Consider the following 20,002-nt stretch of genomic DNA (forward strand, 5'->3'; position numbering starts at 1 on the left):
AAATGTGTTTCCCTGATTAGCAAGGAGCACTGACATTAGAACTTTCTTTAATGGAGGGTAAGTTTAAACTTTTTTAAGCTTTATGGTTGAGATGCAATATGGAACCATGCAATGATACTAGACCACTAGCACCACTTACCCTTCCATCATGTAGATAGGCCATATTATAATGTCTCCCAGCATAGTTGTCGAGATCTTCATCTAAACTAGCATTTCTCAGCAGATGCTGGTGCAGAAAGCAGCCACTGGCATATAACCACTGTCCTCCCTCCACTTGCCGGCAGTTTGGGCATTGCATGGATCCCTTTGCATTGAAAGCAGAACCAATACAATCTGAAAACCAATAAAACCTCTTGTGAGTTATACAGAAAGACACCAGCTAATATTGAAACGCAATCAAGTAAGGAAAAACAAATTGAAAATGAACTTTTAGAGGACAAAGGCCGACGCAAATCACAAAGCTTTTGAACCATAGGATAGGCATTACCAGAAAGAGGCAGCTTTTCAACAAAGAAAAGCACCCCCACCACAGATCAGCCCCACAACGAGCCGAATCAATGATATGCAGATGGAAGGTTCACCATCAAAACCCTTGTAGGAAGATATACACAGACATCTTTGTAACCTCATTCACACTGTGAGCTCTTGCATGGAAGTATGTGGCCAAACCATCTTCCTGGCAAATTTCACTCGCTTATAACTGTGTGTTCATTTTGCATTATCTTCTGGGAGATGCTGCATGTAAGACTGGTGCTGAAAGAGTGAACAGAAAGAAAGAAAGATATATTAACGTCTCCTGAAGGCCGAAATGGCCCATGAGACCAAAACAAGGTACAACTGATGATGATGATGTCTCATCATAACAAGTCTGAAAGAAAGAAAGAAAATAGTAACATCCTAAGAGAGCTAAGAGCTGAAAGCTGAACCGCTGAATCGTCGCGGTAAACTCCTCCGGTGGCGGGCAATGATGGCTCGAATTTGCCGATGGTGAGGGAGTCGTGGACGCGATCCTTGTGGTTGTGGGCGTCTTGCTCTACAGATGGCAATGGCTCTGTCTAGGGTGATTCCTTTGGAGGGTGGTCTGCTAGGTAAGCTTGTAGATGGGGGAGTAGAGGCTAGTGGAGTGCTGGCTCTGAAAAAATCTGTGTGAGGGCTCTCTGTCTAGGTGGCTTTGGTCCCACTGCCCTCCTGTCCCTCAATAGGCTCTCTCTGTGGCGTCTAAGCTCGAGTATGAAGAGCCCTAAGCACCTTTGGTCCTCAAAGTCCACGATCTGACGCAAAGGTCCAAAGCCTTCACGGAACAGGCAGTGGTACCTCCCTCAGATCTCATAGTTGAAAGTACAACGACATATATAGTGTTCCTCGGACTCCACCTCCTGATGGCAAAGCTGGCATATGCGGTCCTCTAGTGATATATCCTCATATCAACCTGTCTCTATGCTCAGCCGGTGTGTGAAGAGGTGCGAATCTGTCCAATAGCACTCCGAATACCATGTGAGAGGTGTGTGTCCATGTAAGCATGGCGTATAATAAACCCGTCCGAAGAGAGGTGTAGAAAATGACTATGGTAGTGTGCCATTTTCGTGCCCAACGGCTGCGGGGGCCTGACCCATGTCCTCTCTGTATCTAGTCTCACAATTCGATCCTCATCACCCGATTCAGCTCTGAATGGCTGAGATCTAAGAATGGGCAGTCCAGGCTGTAAGCAAAAGGCGGGAGTGCATCAATACTCAAGCCATGCAAGGCCAGCCATGTGCGCATCTGGGCATACCAACACTGGGTGTCTCCCTCATCTGCAAGCTGTTTGGAGGAAGTGAGTGCTAGGCGAGGGTATTTCTGCTGAGGGAGCTCCCATATTCTATGGGGAAAAGTAACTGCACAGAACAAAGCCTCAGTAACCACTGGGGTAGCCCCCATCTCTGCCCTGATGATCTGATGTGGTACAGATGACTTGCTCCGAATCATGCGTGCAATCATCATCACTAATGGCCTCTCCATATGCTGCCATCCCTCGTAATAGTCTCTCTCTGGTCCGTCTTGTCTTGCCAATGGCTTCCTCCTCCTATGGAAAAGACAAGGCCCCCTTATCTCCGCTTCATAGAGAAGTGTCGATGTAACCAGAGTGTCAAATAGCCATAGTGTTGTGCGTGGCGCCTGAAACTGTATGTCTGCGCACTGTCTTTCAAGTGCCCCCAAAGCTGCAAATCCTCGTGCTAGTCTAGCCTCTGCTGCCTCCCTCATAGAAAGCCGCAGCCCTCTGAAGGTCACCCCCAGGTACACATAGGATCTGACATACTCAACTGGATCTCCTCTAAACGTAAACTGCGTCTGTGTTCTAGTCACCCATGCTTGTGTGGTATTAAATGTCATAACCTTGGTTTTCCCAAGGTTCATTGTGAGATCTTTGTCAACACAAAAAGACTGCAATGCATCCAAGTGTCTCTGTAGTCCCTCAGGAGTGTCTGAGATAAGCACAATGTCATCTGCATATAGTAGGATGGGTATCAACACCCCAGCTAGGCTCGCCCCTAGGCCACCCAATCTATCCACACAGTCTCCTGAAATCTAGCGGAAGACTTATGCACACACAATCACACACCAGTGTAGATCTCAAGAACTCAAGCTTAATTATACAATAAAATATGTAATATGCAGTCACGGAAATACTAAATGATCAACTAGCAGGAAGATAAGCCCAAGACGACGGAGAACTCTGCTGTTCCTCAATCACTGACTGTTGCCTGCTGATCCTCACCTTCAAATGCATTGACCTTTCCTTCGGCTGTCCGATTGCTGTAGAAGGCTGAATATCTGATGATTTATGAGGGAGAGGGGCATGCCTATTTATAGGGTTCTTTGTGCTCTCTGTTAAGGGGTCGGCCCGTTCGTCCAATCATCTGATCAGCCCACAGCCTCGCCTGCATGATCCTCTACTGCCCAACCAGCAGGTGACTTGCAGCCCCCAACCAGCCCATCCTGTAGGCAACCAGTTCCTGGCCTGCCCACACTGCTCTTGGCCTGCCTACACTGTTGTGATGACCAGCTCGACCCGTTCAGTACCCCAGGCAGCCTATCCTGACAAAGGCTCTACTGAGTGGGCTCCGCTCTCTCCCCCAATTGCAGATGTCTCAATGTACGGGATCCAAATGGGTGCCACACACAAGAATTGAAAATTTCCAATCAGGTCGCACCCAAGAAACTGGATGTCCTAAGCACTCCCAGCACTTTGTGTCCTGATTTGAAGTTAACATTATGTCCTTGCCTCGTTAACACAACCACCTGTAAAATGCATCCCCAGACAAAACATCCAATTGAGTACCTCCTGATAAAGCGCCTCCCACTTGTCCAACAGTTCCTGATGAAGTATCGGCTGTTCATGAGAATCCTCCTTGGTACCTCGTGTTAAGAATTCTCCTCCAAAAAGTCACTGAAGCAGTTCCATCCACAGGTACGCCTGCTCCTATCGGATCACCAAAACCCTCTTTGATGAATCCAAAACAATTCTGCAGATGAAAAAAATCATCAAGGTATCTGCTATTTGCAAAATGATCAACTGGAACCTGTATCCCTTCCATGGCAATGCATTCTCAGACCAACATCCATCAATGCCATGCCGGATGTTGATGCGTGGTCTTCCCTATGGACACCCTCATGTGGAACATGCTTAAGGAAATAAGCTCCATGATACAAAGAGGAAAATGTTGCAGCCATTACTTCCAAGAAACCTGCTTTTGTATTTGGTGAAGACAACTGTCATGTCCTCTTGTGGTGCCATAGCAGCTGAAGAAACCACCAACGAAAGTGGAGACTCTCCACCTAACTCCTATGTTGGTTGTGAAGATTCCTCCCCACCAACATGGCTGGAAACTTTATTCTCCTGCAATTGTGGTCGAGGGGTACCCCTACCGGAAACTCCCACAGCTCTGCAAACTTTTGCATACACTGAGCACAAACTGGCACATGGTTCTCTGGATTACATATTGTGTGGTAGACTTGTGTCTATGAAGTGCAGTGAACAATAGAGGGAAAAAAGGACGTAAGTAATATTAACGTCTACAAAAAACCCTCTTCAAGTCAAGAGCTTGCCTTAGTGTCGTTTGGTCTTGCCTTACAGCTGCAAATGCAACTTCCTGATGTGGGTGCCCTAGCTTGTCTGTCGTGTCCTTGCTCTGTTGTCATACTAGAATGCTTCCTTTGCTAAGGGGGTGAAGGTAGCGCTTCCTTTGCCTAGATGGATGCAGGAGATAGCCTTCGCCATCATTTTCCCTCGCAAGAGGTGGTAGAGAAGAAGCTCAAGAGAGGGGGAAGCCTACACTCAATCCAACTTCCTAATGTGGGTGCCCTAGCTTGTCTGTCGCGTCCTTGCTCTGTTGTCATACCGGAATGCTAGCCTTCGCCATCATTCTCTCTCGCAAGAGGTGGTAGAGAAGAAGCTCAAGAGAGGGAGAAGCCTACATTCAATCCTATCTAGCAAGCAAACCATCAAGCTATGCAAAGATCCAACACAATACAAGAAAGCAAGAGTAGAGAGAAGAAGGAGAGCTCACAAGTATTCTATTGCAAGGGAATGAATTTGTATTGCTTCATGTCAAAATACAAATGAATAGATTTCACACAAAATAGTCCACTGGCACTAGTTCCAGTCTCTTAAGAAACTACGTACATGAAGTTGTCACTTTCCCATTTGGCACTAAGCTCACGCTACGGCTGCTTCTATAAAGTCCAACATCATCTTACAAAAAATGGGTTTCCACTACACGCAGGTAAGACGGCCAAGCACCTTATGGTGGATCGGGTGAGTGAAACCATGTTAACCAACGAAGTGGTTAACATACCCACATACTCGCGTCACCAAGATCGGGTAATACAAATGACTATCTTAAACACTAGGCCAGACACGTTAAATAGTCCATTGGCATTAGTTCTAGTCTTAAGCAACTATGTACATGAAGTTTTTCACTTCCCTATTTGGCATTATGCTCAAGGTAATAAAGTCTAGTGCCGTCTTACAGAAGATGGGTTTCTGCTACATGCGGGTAAGACGACCAAGCGCCTTACCATAGGTTGGGCAGGTGAAACCATGTTAAGCAACGAAGTGGTTAACATAGCCCCCTTCCTAATGGTGACCGTGTCTTTGCATCACCAAGCTCGGGTGGTGCAGATGCTATTGGTTCTAGAGTGGTGTGAATGGTCAAATGATATAGTCAATGAAGAGACTAGTCCCTTTGGGGCCTGTTAGAGAGAGAGTTTGGTTGGCCCTTGAGGTAGGAAGCATGTTGAGGCTGCATGCGGTGTAATGTGGATGTGAAAATGCATGATGCAAGGCCTCATCTCCGAGGTTGTGAGTTATTTGGGCCTGGACATTGAAAAGAGGGCCCGTGGTTTTAGTTTGCAGATTTAGGTGCCAAGACCATCTTCATTTGATTGGCAATGCTGTATGGGGATCCAGAATGGTGTGGCCTGGCGAGGTATAATTCCCAGATCTCATGGTGAAACTAGAGACTAGGGTGCTTTGTTGTTGCTTGTTGCACTTTGGTGGCAAGGTTCTTGTAAAGCTGGTTAAGGCAGTCAAAGAAGAGGCAAATAGTCCAATGGAGATCAGGAAATATTTGTTTACTTTGAAGATCATTAGAGGTTCCTCCAGATTCGAAGAGGATCCAGGCTGTCACATGAACTCTGCACTGTAGTGCATGGTGACAAGATGGCTCAGCATCAGTGCATCATTGTACATCAGTAGGACCCTTTTGGATATGATTTTGTCGTATGTCGTGGCCCCATTGTGAGCCCCAGTCTGGGACATGTCAAGCATGAGCTACGTAGGTCTTAGTGTGTGTCAATCAGTTAGTCAGTCAAGTCCCTTAACCCACTTGAAGAGAATCATTCATGCATGTAGAAGTCAGTTTAGAAGCCTTACGGTTTGCATTAGGTCATAGTCTACATTGCATATGATTCATCTCAGGTGCATATCCTTCCATTAGTATCTCTATCCCCTTTAGCCATAGCATTATAGCCCAGTCAGTAGCATTATAAACATTATATTCAGCATTATTAACCTATTTATCAAGTCGTGTAGCAAGTAGAGCTAGCCGACTTGCTCGAGCAAACCGACCAGCTCTACTCTTGCATATAAATACCTAACGATTTCATTCTTCATTCATTCATTCAAGCATTCAGCAATCAAATCATCAATCGATCAACATCCATGCTGAAGCGCATCATCCCTCTGCTCCTCTCTTGCAGAACATGCAACACATCTCAACCTGCATGATTAGGCCATCAAGTGATCAACATCCATGCTGAAGCACATCATCCCTCTGCTCCTCTCTTGCAGAAAACGCAACACATCTCAGCCTGCATCAAGCGATCAACATCCATGCTGAAGCGCATCATCCCTCTGCTCCTCTCTTTTAAGCTGGCCCCGTTTAGGCTGGAGTAAAGGAGGGTAGCATCTCATCGTTTTCTTCTCCATCCTTCCGGGTGAAGGAAAACGCATGCATAAACAGTCCCTCACAGCCATAGAACACTCCTCCAATTCAGTCCCTTCTCTCAGCCTCAGATTGGAGTCCTCCTATAGCCCCTTGGAAGAGTGCATCGGCATCGAGATTGGTCATCATTGGTGCTTCTACAGCACGATGCCTTTTATGCTGCTTTCCCATGCAACGAGATTGTTTCTACAGTGTTAACATTGTCACTTTCTCACACGTGATGTTTAGTGGGAGTGCCTTCTACACACTTGGCCAGTGTTGGCTTGTCCTCATGGTTTTGACATGTCACATGTACATTAGTTATTGTGGGATTATGCATCTTTACACTTGCCATACATGCCATTGATCATGGCATCGCTAAGAGTTTACCCATGCTCTCATAGCACTAGCTGATGCCCGCCTTGAGCTCCCACTTTTTCTCTTGATTTTCAGCTTTCCCCCATTGCTGAATTTTTATTTTTATCAGCCCTACCATTGCTGATTTTTCCTCATCGGACCCTCCATTGATGAGTTTACCTCTTGCAGCTTACATTGCATGTCTCACACACATGACTTCTAGATCTTGTTGCCTTTACACATGCGTATATCTGCTCCATATTCTTATGCTTATCACTGGTGCCGCTACAGAGCTATGCTTTGCTCCCTTGTTGTCATTGATGTGGATTACATGCAGTTCAATTTGGCATTTGGATGCTTACCTTGAGGGGGGGTATTATATTTACTTTCCTTACTGGAGGATTTTATAACACACCTTCTCCTATTGCAGCTTATGCGATGCCTCTTGATTTGATGCGATGTCCACACGATCTTTGACATGCATTTCCAGTGATGCATTTATGTACTACTGTGCGCTAGCTTTAGCACTATGACATTGGGGTTTTTCATCTTCCCCATCATATAGTGCTTGCTTTTTCCATTGGCACTGGAGTTCATCTTTGCCATCGTGATCTCTCTTGATCACTCTTACTGTGGAGCATACTGCAGGGTAGCATTCATAGCTTTATCACCCTGCTATGCGTTCACACCGTTCACTTGAGGGATGTTTGTTGGTCATGGTCATGTGCTCGGCCACTCCCGGCTAGTTTAGGTGTGAATGTAGATTACTCACGGGCATTTTTTCCCTGTGGTTGGACACAGATTGTTTTCCCTTGTGAACACACTTTTGTGTGTTGGGCACTTCGCCCTAGGCCTTTAGTACTTCATTCATGTACTTTCATTATGATTATCAAGTACGTTTTTCCAGTATCAAGTACGTTTTTCCAGCAGATCATCTCTCTCTCATGTTTGCTGTTCGAGGTTGTGTGTGTGTCTGTGTGCAGGCAAGCTACTCCCATACCCAACAATGGTTTCAGCTATTTGGTCAAGGAAAACTCTGGGCTCTTTCTTTGAAGCAAGAGGCTACTGACATTTGTGGTGTATTTGAGCTTGGTGGTGGCGGGTGCTTCTAAGTGGATCCTCATTGAGAGTCATTCTTCATTGTGACCCATCTAGCATCTCTACCGCCCTCGATTCACTGTTATAGTCGGGCTTGATAAAGTGTGGGATGAGAGGGAAATTCGGGCCCCATGGTTGTGATCAGAAGGCTTGGAGCCCAACCATGTCTAGAAAGGGTACTACTGGTAGTGACCTCGATATACTGTGCGCGCCAAGAAATATGCGTGGTGGGTTTTTGGATTGTCCAGTTAGATGCATTTGGACTTTCCGGGTGTATGTCTTTGGACTTTTCGGATGGGTCCTTGTAAGAAAACCCAGTCGTACCTGCTCTATCCACTCAATGGGGAGCCAAATAAGTAGTAAAAAAAGGGTTAAGAAAGTTACCTCACAAACCTATTCATCGCAGACCCATCAAGTTTATCGATGATGTCATCTTTGCACGGGGTTGGAAACCGGTTCTTGATAGTAAGCTTATTTAAAGCCCGGTAATCCACACACATACGGAAGGAACCATTCTTCTTTTGCACTAGCAAGACTAGTGAGCAATATGGCGAAGAGCTTGGCTGAACCAAACCTCGGTCCAAAAGCTCTATCACTTGTTTCATAATCTCCTCTTGTTGTGCTCTGCTTACCCTATATGGAGGTCTATTTGGCGGGGAGCTACATGGCACCAAATCAATGCGACGATCCTCGGGTCTCTTAGGAGGTAGCTCTCTTGGTAATGCATCTGCAAAGAAATCCTTGTATGCATTAAAAAATTTCAACCTTTCGCTTGTGAGAGTATCTACACATACAACATTACATTCAATCTTATCACAAATAAAAACAAGTACGCGAAAACACTCTTAGAAAACCACATGAGAAGCTTTTACCCTCCTTGGTATATTGCTCCCTTTGCTCAGGAGTGAGGCTAAACTTGTGCTTTTTCTGAGAGGCATCCTTTGACTATATATTTTCAGCCCTCCCACCACTCTTTACATCTTTCACAAAAGGTTTAGCATGCTATCCGCTCTTTTGTTGGTTATGACCAGCCCTCTCTTTGCCCTTGAACGCATGCTCTACTTTACCGGAACACTGCAATTTATGTTCCAATTACTCGGTGGCAAGAGCAGCTACTATATGGTCCTGCAAGGTAGCATTGTGGTGAATATCAAGACCGGACTTGTAGACCGGTTGAAGTCCAGACTTGAATTCCTTTTCTTTTTGGGCTCCCCCACAAACAAGAATGGCGAGACCTCCAAGTAGATCTTCCAAAACTTGTTTACATATGCCTACACGGACTCATTGTCCTTTTGCTCAATCTTATTGTAACATGTGGAAGCTTCGGGGGAGATTGATAACTTCAATGCTCAGAAATCAGCACACGTTTCACAACGAGAATAACGCACAAAACTGAAATAGATGTGCAGAAAAATAGAGAGAGAGAGGGAGAAGAGGACACAGTATTGGGTCCCAAATACCCTCTGTAGGGCCCCCACCATGGATGGTGTATTTGCTTTAATTAGAATGATGCAAAATCTGAAATAAAAGACTGAACCTGAACCTTCTTGGCTGAGGATAATCCTGAGGGTATTCGGGCCCCCACCATGGATGGTATATTTGCTTTTATTAGAATGATGCAAAATCTGAAATAAAAGACTGAACCTGAACCTTCTTGGCTGAGGATAATCCTCTGCCCTTGACTTGCAGAATCCACCCTTGCGTTAGCCTCTCTTTGGCTGTCCTGGTCCCTTGAGTGGCTTTAGCACTTGGTGAAATATGAGATGAATAGGACTAATTTATGCCTTGGGTTTATATACCCCTTCTAGGAGCAGGTCGGCTAGTTTTATCAGGGTTGGTGGACTTCTTTTCCCTCCACGACTTGCAAAAATAGCATTTAATGCTATTAAAATCCCACGTGTTCACACTACACTACTGGACTCGCCTGGCCGCCTTGTGGGCTGCTGTCCAGGCCAATGCAGGCTACTGGGCAGCCCCTGAGCACTGGCCGCCCACAGTCTTGGTTGCCCTACGGGCTAGCCGATCGGCTAGGCTGGCCCAAAGGCTAGTCGGCTGCTTGGCCAAGCCCTCTTGGGCTGGCCGACAGCCTGCCCAACCCCCCCTTGGGCTGGTGGGCAAGTCTTGGAGCCTTCCTGGCCCCCTTGGGGTGGCCCATAGCCTTCCCCGTGCCCATACCTTATGCATACCTACATCTACACAGCTGTCTGACATCTGGTCGCAGACCAAACATACAAAGCAACTGACATCATTCCAGAGGGAGACTTACAGTGCGGACTGGCACTACTTCATGTGCAGGACAATGCACACCTCACCTTGGACGCATGTGCAGGACAATGCACACTTGACCTTGGACGAATGGAGTGGAACCCCAGCTAACTCGTCCTGCACTGGGCTCACATGGGACCAGTTTTCCACCCCAGGTCGTCTTTCACTTCTGAAGGGATCGGGACCTGCAAATGGTTTTAACCAACTGACATGGAACACATCATGCATTGTTGAACTCGGAGGTAGCTTCAACTTCATTGAAACCTCGTTAATCTTTCTCTGGATGGGAAAAGGTTCGAAGCTCTTGAATGACAACCTTGGGCATCGCTTGCCCACTTGTTTCAACCTTTGCTTTAATCCGAAGAACCTTCCGAAAACTTCATATCCCTTTGGTCTTTGTTGGCCTGTCGAGTGTAGACCTCCTGCGCTTTAGCCAACCTGCCTTTTATTGACTCCAAAATCTCCTGGTAAGACTCCATCAATCTGTTCGCTTCAGGTACTGAAGACGAGGTTCTGGTCAAGAGCGACTCGAATGGTCTTCCAAATGCTGCCTCATATGGAGTCTTGCGAATAGCTGAAGAAAAAGAATCATTCAAAACATCTTGAACTAAAGGCAAATAAGATTCCCACTTACCTTGTTGATCATGGACATAACACTTCAGCACATCAAAGGCCAACTGGTTGTAGATTTCTATCTAACTGTCCGTCTGTCTGTGGGTGAAATGCACTGGAAAAATTCAATTTAGTATCAAAGTTATCAAACAATGCCCTCCAAAAATGACTGGTAAACTTGGCATCTCGGTCTGACACCGCATTGGTCGAGTTCTTGGAGCCAGAGGCTCCCGTGCTCTGTCCTAGAGAAGACCCCGTCTGGTTCTGGCCTTTTCTCCCCGAGGTCTTGGGAGTAGCGGGCTGGGAAGTTTTGGGCTTTCCGCCATTGTGCTTCATTTCCGCACTCTGTGCAAGCAAGAGTGCGTCTTCGAAGGTGGCTGGCCTAAACATACGCACCTCCCACTGGATTTGCGTGTCAAGGCCATACAGGAATTGCCCTTTCTTGTCCGTATTAGATAAGCCTAATTGCAAACATAATTTTGAAATTTTATTGGCAAACTGAAGGACTCGTTGTGCGTTCTGACACGCTCCCCTAAACTGGTCGCTCAAGGTAATGGGACAGTAGAAACCGTTGCTTAAGTTCACGGACAAACTTGTCCCAAACACAAGCTGCCATACCTAATCTGGTGTGGGCATGAGCCCAGTGGGTCCACCAAGGAATGGCCTCACCTTCCAAGTACCAACTAGCTAAGATCACCCTATCAGTATCATTTTTTCTAACTGCGGCAAAGTAAGCTTCAAATTGATACAATCATGAATAAAGAGTTGTGGAGTCGAGTTTACCATTATACTTACTGAAATTCATTTTCTCAGGAAAATGATTTGAGGAAGCCGTTGGTGTCAGTCTTGTGTCCAAAGCCGCAAGGTATCGCTCATGTTCCACGCGTCGCATGGCATCGTCTTCACGTTGTCGGATCTCCAATGCACGCATCTGCAACTCAAGCATCAAACTCAGCTGCGGTCGTGACCCTTCAAAAGGGTCCCTGTGTCAAGGATCTGGAATCTGGGAAACGGAGTGAGAGGGAGGAGGAGACGGAAAATGCGGAGCTGGAGAACGGGTGCGCTCTTCCAGAGCCAGTATCTGTGCCTTCTGCTCTTCCAACTTGGTACTCTGGTCTGCGATTGCTTGCATCATCTATTGGAACATCTCTTTTCCACTCATGCCTGATGCCGTAGCTGGACTGCCTGGTGCACTTTGGTCCCAAGGTTCTTAGTCTCTCTTGCCATTGTAGCTCGCCATAGCAGGAAAATGCAACTCCTTTCCAGAGCGCAATCTAACCATCCATTGTGTGTGGGGGAGACTTTCGAAGGCTGAAAACCAACCGTCCTTTGAGGGACAGGAGTCACTCCGAAAGGGGTGGTCCACCGGGGTGGTCCACCGGAGTCTGAAAACCAACCACCCGAGTGAGAAAAAAAATTTGGTTTCTTGCTGAATCTTTACACTTGAAGTAGGCTCTAATGCCACTATAACATGCGGAAGCTTCGGGGGAGATCGGTAACTTAAATGCTCAGAAATCAGCACACATTTCACGACGAGAATAACGCACAAAATTGAAATAGATGTGCAGAAAAATAGAGAGAAAGAAAGAAAGAAGAAAGAAACCTGTATTAACGTCTACTAGAGGCCCAACTCGACCTATGAGACAAATCAATGTACAACTGTCATCGTCCTCTGGATGTCCAGGGGAAAAAAAAAAAAAGAACAAAAAGAACATGAAATAAACTATGAAAGTACTGAACTAGTGGGGAGGGGTGTGATGGATGGAGCACTACTGCTAGAGGCTCAGTATGCAACCTATATGCATAGGGTATACAAGAATGCAATGTAGATCTGTCTAGCTCCAACCAGTACCATAATGGGGGTGTAATATGTGATACATAGGCAATGGCGAGGCAAAAATCCCTCGGAGCATGATCTCCGGGTGTGAGTGTAAGTGATCTAGTCGCTCTTGGATATGGTGCTGATGTCGAGCCCGTATCTCTGTGATCTCCCTCTGATGTAGTCTGGTAGCCTGGTGCTCTTGGTCTCCGTCTGGCTCGGAGGTCCTCTGCGCGTTGAAGTGTAACCCCCTCTTGTGTCCGGGTAGGCATTGGGATAGATCTCTGGAAGAAATCAGTGAGCTAGAGCTGTCGCCCACCTCTCTCTGTGGTATGAGTCCGTAGTAGTGCCTCTCTGTGGCGCTGTGTCTCTAGCAAGAACTGGCCAAATCTGCGCTGGTCTGCGGATTCCATGATCTGGCGGAGTGAGGGATGTCCCACTGAAGATGGTGGTGTATCTCTCTCTAATGTCACTATATGCTCTGCATCTGCATACATAATGCTCCTCACCCTCAACCTTCTCCTGGCATAGTCTGCATATCCTCTTTGCTCTAGGGATCCGTGCTACCCTGCCTGCCTCAATCTGAAGCTAGTGTGATGACACTCTGAGCTGGCCAATCGCCACTCGGGCCCGTTGAGATACCCATAAACTGATCTCTGTGGTATAGCATCTTCGGCGGTAGAGTCTGATTGGGTGTAATCCAAGTCTCCTGAGTGTATCGCTGCCATAAATCTTGTCGAAGGACTCTGTTCCTCTCACTGTGAGAGAGTTGGATGTGTGGTGCATGTATATCATACTGGAAAGGTGGCAGGGATCTATGTTAAGACCATGCTGAGTGAGCCACTGTATCATCTGTGAGTACCATGATCTCCTATCTCCACTCTTTGCAAGCTGCCTAGACGCCTCAAAAGCTCTATGTGTGAGTCGATCTGATGGCATATCTCTGATCCTCTGTATGAAGCAGATCGTCTGGAAGAGGGCCTCTACTAGCATAGGAGGTGCGGAAAACTCCGCTCGGACAATGTCATATGGGACGGAGGGTTTACTATGGATCATCCGTGAGAGCATGAGAATCAGAGGCCTCTCTATCTGAGACCATGTGGAGGTGGCGAGCCCAGGTGCCCATACTGTTGCAGCATACATCAAAGCAGGGTGACTAGTGTGTCAAACAACCACTCCTTCGTGCGGGGCTCTTGGAAGTGTGCCTGGTGACATTGTATCTCTAGCATGGCCAGAGCTGCATATCCTCGTGTGAGTCTATCCCTGGCTGCCTGTGTCATAGTAAATCTTCTTGGCGGAGTCGCAAATGTAATCCCCAAGTACACATATGAGTCTACCACCTCTACCTGTCCTCCTGCTAGTGTGAAGATGGCCTGTCGTCGAACCCGTGTCCTGAGGTGTGGAAAATCATGACCTTGGTTTTCCCAAGGTTCACTGTAAGTCCCCTCTGTGTGTGCAGAAGTCATCGAGTGCATGGAGATGATGCTGTAGTCCCATTTGCGACTCAGAGACCAAAATAATATCATCTGCATATAGCATAAAGTGGACTGTGGTACTTGAGAGTCTACCCCGTCCCCACCACCGTGAACAATGAAGTTAGCCACCTCATCAATGTATAACGCAAATAGTGTAGGAGAGAGTGGGCATCCTTGCTTCACACCTATGGTGCTAGCAATAACATCACATAGCCCCCCGGGACATTGTATGCGCCTGAGGACCTGCTCATATAAAGCATAGATGCCCCAAACCATCTCTGATGGGATCCCCAATGACTAGAGGTGCTGGAAGAGTCTCTCCCGTGGCACTGTGTCAAATGCTTTGCGAAAATCCACAAAGCAGCAGTATAATCTCCTCTCCCGTGCCCTAGCTTGATCAATCAGACATCTCAGAGTGAAAATATGGTCAATAGTGGAGAAAGCTCGTCAGAATCTAGCCTGCCTTGGTGCTCACAGTCCCTCCTTCTCTGCATATGAGCTCAACTCTGCCTCGAGCACTGCACCATAAAGTTTGGCCAATGTATGACCAATCATGATAGTCCTGTAGTTGCTGGGGTCTAGCATGTCTCCGGCTTTGTGGAGAGGCACGATGGTGTGCATAGTCCACTCAGCTGGTAGGCCCTCCACTAGTGCCCTATTAAAGAGGTGAGCAACAAAGGGTGCCAGTGTGTCAGCTGCATAAATAAGATGCTCACTCTGTATACCTGTGCGGTCAGCCGATCTCCCATGTTGTAACCAACGGATAGCTCTCTCTACCATCGAGGCGGTAAAGAAAGTAGAGATGGTGGTAGGACGGGACTCTTGTGGCTGTGGTATGGGCGGTTGCTGAGGGATATGGTAGAGGCTCTTTGCATGTGTGTGGATCCTCAATCGGGGCGGTAAAGAAAGTAGAGATGGTGGTAGGACGGGACTCTTGTGGCTGTGGTATGGGCGGTTGCTGAGGGATATGGTAGAGGCTCTTTGCATGTGTGTGGATCCTCAATCAGGGTACGAGGGCGAGGCTCTCTCATCCTGCGCCATTCGGTGGCTGTATCTCTGCTCATGAGTAGGTGGTATATATCCCAGTACTGTGCCTCCTCATATGCACGCCTCTTACTGCATGTGAGGGTTCTTATCTGTCGGCTCACCTGTCTCTGTGTAATGGTCCCCAGTGCTCTCTTGGCATGGAGGTGTCTGTATAGCTCTCTGCACTCATCATCATACCACCGATTCTGGGGCATGCTCCCAAGTCTATCTTTGTGTGCAATGTGTGTATGATGGGGGAAGCTGCGGGTGGCGGCCGTATGTAGTAGAGATGACAACTAAGTCGTGAGTGTGTCTAGAGGTGACAGGGGATCCATCTGGAGTAGCCCGTCATATACATGATGCTCATATATGTATGCCAGGTCATGGGTGAAGAAAGTGGTATGCGATGCCTGTGTGGACTGTGTGTGCTGGTGTGGAGCTCGCTAGTGACAGCAAGAGGTACATGTGATCCGCACCGATAGGACGGGGGGATGGTGAAAGATGTCACTGCTTGTGTGGTCTCCATGGACCCCATGATGTAGTCCACTGTGCTACCTCCCCCTGACCGTGGAAAGCATGTCAGTGCTCCTGAATCCTGCCACTATCTCATCCCATTATAAATAACGAGATGGTGTCGGGCTCCCAACTCAAGTAAGTGATGACCATATCTGGTGTTATCCGGCCCCATGTCCTCTGACACCCTGCAAGCTCCTGTGTCCACCTCTAGTGTGTGCATCACTTGGGGGTGCTCGAAATTATAAATGTCGCACTGTTGACTCTGTGTCCGTGCACTAAAGTTCCCCATAAGGAGAAAGAGGGAGAAGAGAACACAAGTATTGGGTCCAGAATACCCTCTGTAGGGCCCCCACCATGGATGGTGTATTTGCTTTTATTAGAATGATGCAAAATCTGAAATAAAAGATTGAACCTGAAACTTCTTGGCTGAGGATAATCCTCTACCCTTGACCTGCAGAATCCACCCTTGCGTTAGCTTCTCCTTGGCTGTCCTGGCCCCTTGAGTGGCTTCAGCACTTGGTGAAATATGAGATGAATAGGACTGATTTATGCCTTGGGTTTATATACCCCTTCTAGGAGCAGGTTGGCTGGTTTTATTAGGGTCGGTTGACGCTATTAAAATCCCACGTGTTCACACTACACTGCTGGAATGGCCTGGCCGCCTTGTGGGCTGCTGTCCAGGCCAACGCAGGCTGCTGGGCACAGCCCCTGGGCACTGGCTACCCTATGGGCTAGCCGACTGGCTGGGATGGCCCAAAAGCTAGTCAGCTGCCTGGCCAAGCCCTCTTGGGCTGGCCGACAGCCTGCCCAGTCCCTCCTTGGGCTGGTGGGCAAGTCCTCGGGCCTTCCTGGCCTCCTTGGGGTCGCCCATAGCCTTCCTCGTGCCCATACCTTATGCATACCTACATCTACACAGCTATCTGACATCTGGTCACAGACCAAACATACAGAGCAACTGACATCATTCCATACCCAATTCCTTCGCCATAGAATCCATAGTGTGTGCCACCATAGACTCCACCTTTGTGGCCTCCATAAGCTTGTGAACCTGCAGGTTATTATAGAGCATCTTGAGCTCTTCTTCCTCGGCATACAACTGCCTTTTGACATACTCAATCTCTACTTTCATTAATGATGTGTGAAAACATTGACTTATAAGAATTATAAGTCACTTTGATGAATAAATTTCCATGCTGCTCATGCTCTATAGCCATCTTTGAGGCCAAACTTTGCCAGTAAATGCTTCAGCTTTCTTTTGTGAAAAATCCCCGTTCTCACCTTGGTTTTGCTCTATGTATGGGCTTGCCCCAAAACATTGATAAAAATTGGTGAAGGGACCAAAATGGTGACATCCCCTCCGTCTTACAAAGCACTTGTCCGCAACTATATAAGCCTGATACCATTGAAATGTTCATCAAGTGTAGTAGATCCATTGCAAATCTATAATATTCCATAATCTGGGCATTGAAAGCATAAGTCCAGATCTAGGATCCGAAGTCAGATACGGGCACAAGAGCCAACCGTATTGAGAAAGAAACTTTAGCCATATCCCGATTCAACAACTTTGATAATAAGTAGACACAGGAACAAGAGCCAACTATGTTGAAAACATCCATAAATCCATAAGCAGCTTTGAGGCCTTGCAAAAACAAAATAAGCACAATACATAGCCACAAAAATATGTTGCCATGCAATTGCACCACTCCTATGATCCATACGCATGCCCAAGCCAAACATGCTTCACATGTCCATATGGTTCACCAAGGCAACGATCCTTCCATGAAACCATAGATGGTCGCCAAAAGGTTCCTCTTTCCTCTAGATTTTACTCACTAGGGTCACCAACCCTTCCATGAGTCCAGATACTAACTCACTAGAGTCACGAACTCTTGCATGAGTTCATAGGGTCACCAACCCTTAGTCACTTACTAGGGTCAACAACCCTTTGATGAGTCCATGAAATACCCACTGGACAAAGTCACCAACTCTTCCATGATTCCATGAGTTCAGATAGTGAGTAATCAGAGTCACCAACTCCTCTCACTAAATAGAGTCACCAACTCCTCTCACTAGACAGAGTCACCAACTCTTCCATGAGTCCAGATTCTCACTCACGAGAGTTACCAACTCTTCCATGAGTGCAGTATAACATAAGATAAGAATGAATCACAGGCATAAAGATCCTAAAACATGTCTGCAATAGATAGTTTTATAAGCATTTCGGCCGATAATAGAAATCCATAGAGAAATCATCGATCCATAAGATATCCATAAATCCACTACTGTATCCCGAATAAAAGGGAGGCAAAAACATACTCCTCCCAGTAGAGGGAGCCAAAGAGCTGTATATAAAGCCCAAGAATCCCCGAGCCAATGATAACCATATAGATGCACCAAACCATCGTATATGTATAAATCCTCTAGCAAAGATGTGCCATAAATATAGTCCATAGTCCTTGGACATATCCGTATAAAAAACCATATAAACTAGGCTTTTCAACCATTAGCAGTGTTTACCTGAAACAGTTCAAGGCAAACAACACACAATTCTCCTTGTACGGGTATACAAGGGTTAAGTGTCCAAAAACTCTTTCAACAAATTTCAAAAAGAAGCAACTTTGCAAAACTCGAAGTATACTTGGCTTTTTCTTTGTCAAGTTCGTCATGAAGCCAAAAGAAATATCTCCTTAGCATACACATAAGATATCTTGAGAGAGAGCTCCATGTAGTTACTTTATAATCCACAATAATCCATATGAAAAGAGTGTTGAACATGACCACATAAAGCCAACTCCATACTTCCAAGATAAATACTATGAGTCCATAAATCCTTAAACCAAGCTCTCTACTGCTCATGCTCTTGACACACGACTGCTTCCATAAGCTGAATAGCAAAACTATTGAAACTGGCCTTTGGTAGAAACCAAAGTGCTGTAGACTATAAGTCACCCAAACACAATTGTAATCCAGCAAATTAGATAGATAGAAAGGGAGCTAGAGTGCTCCTACACAAAAAGAACAATACCTGTTGGCCCCAAAGCTTGGCGCCCCTTTCGGTATTTCTTTATTCACATTCCATGGAAGAGTTTAACTAAATACATCATGGCCACTCATGGCTTTTACACATGCATGTCCAATCTGCCAATCCTTTGGTGTAATATGCAGCGCAAGTCTTTGTATTGGAAGATCCTGTCACACAAATGCTCACACCGTCTTCTGTATCCTGAGTTTCGTGAGTTTAGCAATCCACTTTAATACTTTAAACTTTAAAGAGATGAGAGAGCGATATATGATAATTGTACACCAGATAAGGTCCCAAATTGCCCACTGAAGGGCCCCCTATCCCGATAACGAGATAGTATTTGCTTTATTACTTTAGAGAGAATGACCGTGGACTAGATAAGCCAAACGCAAGATCTCGGAGGATCGGAAGCCTGGCTGAACTCTACACAGCTGTAGAAACATCTCAATGAACTGATCTCGAGCCTATGCACTCTTCCCAAGGGCATGAGGAAGGGATGCACACATGAGGCTGAGAAAAGAAGGTGGTGGACTATGCTATTTTGGGCCTGTGGATGTATTGTATGGCTGCGCCTATGGCTGTAGGGACTAGTGAACTGCTACGTTGGAGAACCAGGGTTGGCTGAAGCAAAACGCAAGTACTCCAAGGGCTGGATGAGACTAGTCTAGGGCTGAAGGCAAGGGTACTCCTAGGGCTGAGGAGGAAACTCTTAGCACACTGAAGACTGAATCCTGAACTAAGCCTTATGCAAGCCTATTTATACTAACTAGGGGCTGGTCAAGTTGGCTGGTCATAATTTAATAAACTTTATGTTTATAAATGACAATAAATGCTTAAATAAATACCATAAAATATGGAAAAAATACCAGATAAATCCTAGTAAATTCCCTAAGGCTTCTGGGATGTTCTAAATGATGCACAGGCATATGAATGCATATTTTATGCAAGATGCAGAGTGCTTTCTGATGCAAACCCTAAGACTTCTACTGACTCTATATGCATGAATGATTCTTTCCGAGTGGGTTAAGGGACTTGACTGACTGACTGACCCACTAAGGCTGAGGAATGACCTACGTAGCTCATGCTTGACTTATCCTAGACTGAGGGTGTACAATGGGGTCATGATGTACGACAAAGATCATCCTACTAGGTTCTAATAATGTACAAATGTTGCACTGCTGATGATGAGTCAGTTCGTCACCATGCACTAAGTGCAAAGTGCTCCCTCCAGCTTAGCTTGGTGGCAGGTTCATGGCTTCCAAGTAGTCCGCCAACAACTGGGGGTACTCCTGGAAGAACTCCTCGTCTAGCCATACGGCTTGTCCCCTTGTCCCCTCCACACATGGGG

General features: G+C 46.4%; 1 protein-coding gene across 7 annotated transcripts in view; it reads right to left on the reverse strand.

The window, feature by feature from the left end:
• Nucleotides 1-20,002, reverse strand: part of LOC147619477 (uncharacterized) — a 69,442-nt gene that overhangs the window by 3,126 nt on the left and 46,314 nt on the right. For 5 of the 7 annotated variants that reach the window (XM_086773154.1, XM_086773152.1, XM_086773153.1 and 2 more), the window contains one exon: nt 140-333. In XM_086773154.1, the coding sequence (XP_086629280.1) occupies nt 140-333 (194 nt within the window). Of the gene's footprint in view, nt 1-139; nt 334-487; nt 754-926; nt 10,061-11,591; nt 11,875-20,002 lie in introns of those variants that run through there. The other 2 variants (XM_086773156.1, XM_086773151.1) reach the window with 2 other exon arrangements.

The sequence above is a fragment of the Cibotium barometz genome, chromosome 33, assembly GCF_041138505.1.
Source record: "Cibotium barometz isolate CiBa-2024 chromosome 33, ASM4113850v1, whole genome shotgun sequence".
NCBI lineage: Eukaryota > Viridiplantae > Streptophyta > Polypodiopsida > Cyatheales > Cibotiaceae > Cibotium > Cibotium barometz.